At 34.6% G+C, this 6403-nt stretch overlaps 1 protein-coding gene across 2 annotated transcripts in view; it reads left to right on the plus strand.

Moving 5' to 3' along the window:
* Positions 1-6403, plus strand: part of LOC125671512 (retinal-binding protein-like) — a 50783-nt gene that overhangs the window by 42470 nt on the left and 1910 nt on the right. For both annotated transcript variants that reach the window (XM_048907295.2, XM_048907287.2), the window contains exon 14: positions 20-168. In XM_048907295.2, the coding sequence (XP_048763252.2) occupies positions 20-168 (149 nt within the window). The remainder of the gene's footprint in view (positions 1-19; positions 169-6403) is intronic.

The following is a 6403-nucleotide window of genomic DNA, read 5'->3' on the forward strand; positions in this document are numbered from 1 at the left end:
GCTTTTCGATATTTTATAGGTGGGAATTTAGGACGGAGGACTATGATATAGGATTTGGTGTATTTTATCAAAGCTCCAGCGGCAGCGTGCCAGTAGTACAGACGTCGCGTGCCAATAGTCACGTGGTTTCCGAGGATGGAAGTTATATCTGTGATGAATTGGGAACATGTAAGTTTTAATGAGTTAAAAGTATTGTTGATATTTGTATTAGTCAAAAACGTTTACCATTACAGTTGTAGATTATGGGGAATTTTCAACGTATTTTAGAAGAGAACATTTACTGACATTTTGAAAATAGGGTTATTCATCTGATGAGATCTTGTTTTAGCATTTAATCTTGATAAATTGAACGTACATTTATTATTCAATTTTGGCCACAAAGTGGTTGTTAAAATGAAATGAAAATCAGCTGCAATACGTTTAAGTTATTTAAAGTGCTGCAATACGTTTAAGTTATTTTAAAGTGCTACAATACGTTTAAGTTATTTTAAAGTATGTCAATAGTTCGATAGTTAAAGTAAAAAAGATGTGTGTTTGTGTGTGTGTATTTATATGCTAATAGTTGGATAGGTAAAGTAAGCAAGAAACCAAATAATAAGTGTGTGTGCATTAATAGGCAATGTGTATGTATCAGATGTTACTCGTTACATCCCTGGTATCACTAAGGTAAATAATTCGGGTCAGGGCCACTGGTATTGATCAGACTAATGATACCCATCAGTATCTTGTTATGGTGAATGATTCTTGGTGTGGTTAAGGTGAAAGTTACCCGTTAGGACTAGTGGTAGTGTTTATGGTTGGAATCTTTATACAACGAGTTCTTGGTCCCGCTCATGCCATGTCAAACCTAAGACGTAGGTAGTGATTCCTCCTTCACCAAACGGTCGGTATTTAGAAGTGACAGTCACGGGTCTTTCGGATATGAACTTAAAACGGAAGTCCTGTGTCGTGACAGGCATCGGCACGTTAAAGAACCCCCCACTGTGACGACCCTGAGCAACAAGCAGAGGTCTGAATTTGTGATACTTCACCTACAGCTGGTGACCTCACAATTTCCGTCGGGATGAAAGACAACCGACCTCTATACACTGTACGCTGAGTAGTTCCTTTTGACTTACAAGTTAATTAAGGAGTGCTTTCTTTTGACTTACAAGTTGATTAAGGAGTGTTTCCTTTTGACTTACAAGTTAATTAAGGAGTGCTTTCTTTTGACTTACAAGTTAATTAAAGAGTGTTTCCTTTTGACTTACAAGTTAATTAAGGAGTGTTTCCTTTTGACTTACAAGTTAATTAAAGAGTGTTTCCTTTTGACTTACAAGTTGATTAAGGAGTGTTTCCTTTTGACTTACAATTTAATCAAGGAGTGCTTCCTTTTGACTACAAGTTAATCAAGGAGTGCTTCCTTTTGACTTACAAGTTAATTAAGGAGTGCTTTCTTTTGACTTACAAGTTAATTAAGGAGTGTTTCCTTTTGACTTACAAGTTAATTAAGGAGTGCTTTCTTTTGACTTACAAGTTAATCAAGGAGTGCTTCCTTTTGACTTACAAGTTAATCAAGGAGTGCTTCCTTTTGACTTACAATTTAATCAAGGAGTGCTTTCTTTTGACTTACAAGTTAATTAAGGAGTGTTTCCTTTTGACTTACAAGTTAATCAAGGAGTGCTTCCTTTTGACTTACAAGTTAATTAAGGAGTGCTTTCTTTTGACTTACAAGTTAATTAAAGAGTGTTTCCTTTTGACTTACAAGTTAATTAAGGAGTGTTTCCTTTTGACTTACAAGTTAATTAAAGAGTGTTTCCTTTTGACTTACAAGTTAATTAAGGAGTGTTTCCTTTTGACTTACAAGTTAATCAAGGAGTGCTTTCTTTTGACTTACAAGTTAATCAAGGAGTGCTTCCTTTTGACATACAAGTTAATTAAGGAGTGTTTCCTTTTGACTTACAAGTTAATTAAGGAGTGTTTCCTTTTGACTTACAAGTTAATTAAGGAGTGTTTCCTTTTGACTTACAAGTTAATCAAGGAGTGCTTTCTTTTGACTTACAAGTTAATCAAGGAGTGCTTCCTTTTGACATACAAGTTAATTAAGGAGTGTTTCCTTTTGACTTACAAGTTAATTAAGGAGTGTTTCCTTTTGACTTACAAGTTAATTAAGGAGTGCTTTCTTTTGACTTACAAGTTAATTAAGGAGTGTTTCCTTTTGACTTACAAGTTAATTAAGGAGTGTTTCCTTTTGACTTACAAGTTAATCAAGGAGTGCTTTCTTTTGACTTACAAGTTAATCAAGGAGTGCTTCCTTTTGACATACAAATTAATTAAGGAGTGTTTCCTTTTGACTTACAAGTTAATTAAGGAGTGTTTCCTTTTGACATACAAGTTAATTAAGGAGTACTTCCTTTTGACATACAAGTTAATTAAGGAGTGTTTCCTTTTGATTTACAAGTTAATTAAGGAGTGTTTCCTTTTGACTTACAAGCTAATTAAGGAGTGTTTCCTTTTGACTTACAAGTTAATCAATGAGTGCTTTCTTTTGACATACAAGTTAATTAAGGAGTGTTTCCTTTTGACTTACAAGTTGATTAAGGAGTGTTTCCTTTTGACTTACAAGTTAATCAAGGAGTGCTTTCTTTTGACATACAAGTTAATTAAGGAGTGTTTCCTTTTGACTTACAAGTTAATCAAGGAGTGCTTCCTTTTGACGTACAAGTTAATTAAGGAGTACTTCCTTTTGACTTACAAGTTAATTAAGGAGTGTTTCCTTTTGACTTACAAGTTAATTAAGGAGTGTTTCCTTTTGACTTACAAGTTAATCAAGGAGTGCTTTCTTTTGACTTACAAGTTAATCAAGGAGTGCTTCCTTTTGACGTACAAGTTAATTAAGGAGTACTTCCTTTTGACTTACAAGTTAATTAAAGAGTGTTTCCTTTTGACTTACAAGTTAATTAAGGAGTGTTTCCTTTTGACTTACAAGTTAATCAAGGAGTGCTTTCTTTTGACTTACAAGTTAATCAAGGAGTGCTTCCTTTTGACATACAAGTTAATTAAGGAGTGTTTCCTTTTGACTTACAAGTTAATTAAGGAGTGTTTCCTTTTGACTTACAAGTTAATTAAGGAGTGCTTTCTTTTGACTTACAAGTTAATTAAGGAGTGTTTCCTTTTGACTTACAAGTTAATTAAGGAGTGTTTCCTTTTGACTTACAAGTTAATCAAGGAGTGCTTTCTTTTGACTTACAAGTTAATCAAGGAGTGCTTCCTTTTGACATACAAGTTAATTAAGGAGTGTTTCCTTTTGACTTACAAGTTAATTAAGGAGTGTTTCCTTTTGACATACAAGTTAATTAAGGAGTACTTCCTTTTGACATACAAGTTAATTAAGGAGTGTTTCCTTTTGATTTACAAGTTAATTAAGGAGTGTATCCTTTCGACTTACAAGCTAATTAAGGAGTGTTTCCTTTTGACTTACAAGTTAATCAATGAGTGCTTTCTTTTGACATACAAGTTAATTAAGGAGTGTTTCCTTTTGACTTACAAGTTGATTAAGGAGTGTTTCCTTTTGACTTACAAGTTAATCAAGGAGTGCTTTCTTTTGACATACAAGTTAATTAAGGAGTGTTTCCTTTTGACTTACAAGTTAATCAAGGAGTGCTTCCTTTTGACGTACAAGTTAATTAAGGAGTACTTCCTTTTGACTTACAAGTTAATTAAGGAGTGTTTCCTTTTGACTTACAAGTTAATTAAGGAGTGTTTCCTTTTGACTTAAGTTAATTAAGGAGTGTTTCCTTTTGACTTACAAGTTAATCAAGGAGTGCTTTCTTTTGACATACAAGTTAATTAAGGAGTGTTTCCTTTTGACTTACAAGTTAATCAAGGAGTGCTTCCTTTTGACATACAAGTTAATTAAGGAGTACTTCCTTTTGACTTACAAGTTAATTAAGGAGTACTTGCTCTTTACTAAAAGATCGGTTTTAACTAAGGCAATAAATGGGGAATACTCATTTTTGTAAAATTGAGAAAGACATTTTTCCCACAGAAAGATATCAATTGTTCATGTATTTTTATGTGTAGAGTGAGGTGCACTTGTATATTTCTATAAAAAGAAATGTTTGCTGACATTTTAAAATGTAATACAGCAGTAAAGAAACATTTCTCATTCACGTAATATTCTGTTATATAAAATTTTAACATGCTTCTAAATATTGTATTGGGAAAGGAAAATCAATATTCTATAGCGAGAATGGTATGGATGACTTTCTACACATTTCGTTAATGTAACCGATCGACAGGGGGTGCTTACTCCTCCTAGGCTCCTGATCCCACCTCTGGTCTATCCAGGGGTCCGTGTTTGCCCAACTCTTTATTTTGTATTGCTTATAGGAGTTATGAAGTTGATCACTGTTCGTTATTTTCACCTTTCATCCGATTAAGTTGTCAAAACAGGTATGTATGATTAATGTATTGGGGTCCTTAAAAATCGTTTATTCTTCGATTTTATGAAGTCGCTTGAATGAGCAGAGCATGCTAGAATCTGGGGATTAAGAAAATGATGAAAGATGAAAGGTGAAGATAACGAACCTGGCCCTACATTTGATGTGTCAAGAGGTCCCCGTTTGTCCATCTCTTTATTTAGTATTCTTTGTGGGATTTATGAGATTGATTAGTCACTGTCCGTTACCTTCACCGTTTCGTATCACAGTCACTGGAACGAGTGAATTTAAGTTACCGTACCTATATTGAATTCCAAAACTTTACTAAGACATTTACAAACGGAGATACATTGCAGGATCAAGTAAATGTTCGACCATACGGCTATCTTTGTTCCTCACAGAAACATTAACTGCTGTGTAGGAGAAACTTCAGACGTGTTGTACAACATATGCAAGAGGTGGTGTAAATCAAATGTGGATTCTGATCCCAGTAAATTGTAGTAGATTTCAAGTCACAAAACTTCTCTAAAGTAAACAGAATCAAAACGCACGACTTTTCAAAAGTTTACGCGACCATTTCTCACGATAAATTAAGGATTATGCCTTTTGACGTCATAAAAAGCTATTTCTTCAATCAATATGGAACTCGGAAATATTTATATCTTGTTATCAGTCATCCAACAAAATACTTTGCTAAACACCACTCTGATTCTACAAATACTATGGAGCCAAAGGCTCAAGTGAGCTTTTCTGATCAAAATTTGTCCGTTGTCTGTCATCGTCATCATCGGCGGCGTGTCGTAAACTTTTCGCATTTTCGACTTCTTCTCAAGAACCGTTGGGCCAATTTCAGCCAAACTTGCCACAAAGCATCCTTGGGTCCTTCAAATTTGTTCAAATGAAGGGTCATGTCCCTTTCAAAGGGGAGATAATCACAAAAATGCAAAAATAGGATGGGGTCATTTAAAAATCTTCTTCTCAAGAACCACTGGGCCAGAAAATTTACATGAAAGCTTTCTGACGAAGTGCAGATTCAAGTTTAAAATAATGTTGAAATCATGGCCCCGGGGGGTTGGATGGGGCCACAATAGGGGATCAAAGTTTTATATACAAATATATAGGATAAATCTTTAAAAATCTTCTTCTCAAGAACCACTGTTCCAGAACAGTTGAGATTTACTTGAAACCTTCCTGACATAATGCAGATTCAACTTTGTTAAAATCATAGCCCCCGGGGGTAAGATGGGGGCCACAATAGGGGATCAAAATTTTACATGCAAATATATATATAGAAAAAATCTTTAAAAGTCTTCTCAAGAACCACTGATTCAGAAAAGCTGAGATTTACATGAAAGTTTCCTGACATAATGCAGATTCAAGTTTGTTCAAATCATGGCCCCTGGGGATATGCTGGGGCCACAATAGGGGATGAAAGGTTTACATACAAATGTATAAGGGAAATCTTTTAAAATCTTCTTCTCAAAAACCACTGGGCCAGAAAAGCTTAAATTTACATAACTTACTGACATAATACAGATTTAAGTTTGTTCAAATCATGACCCCCGGGGATTGGATGAGGTCACAATAGGGGAGCAAAATTTTACATGCAAATATATAGGAAAAATCTTTAAAAATCTTCTCTAGAGCCACTGAGCCAGAAAAGCTGGGATTTACATGAAAGCTTCCTGACATAATGCAGATTCAAGTTTGTTCAAATCATGACCCTCTGGGGTTGGATGGGGCCACAATAGGGGATCAAAGTTTTACATACAAATGTATAAGGAAAATCTTTAAAAATCTTCTTCTCAAAAACCACTGAGCCAGAAAAGCTGATATTTACACGAAAGCTTTCTGACATATTTTAGATTTCAGTTTGTTAAAATCATGGCCCCCAATGGTAGGATGGGGTCACAATGGAGAATCAAAGTTTTGCATACAAATACATAGGGAAAATTTTTAAATATGAGCCAAGGTGACTCAGG

Source organism: Ostrea edulis, chromosome 1, assembly GCF_947568905.1.
Source record: "Ostrea edulis chromosome 1, xbOstEdul1.1, whole genome shotgun sequence".
Classification (NCBI taxonomy): Eukaryota; Metazoa; Mollusca; class Bivalvia; order Ostreida; family Ostreidae; genus Ostrea; species Ostrea edulis.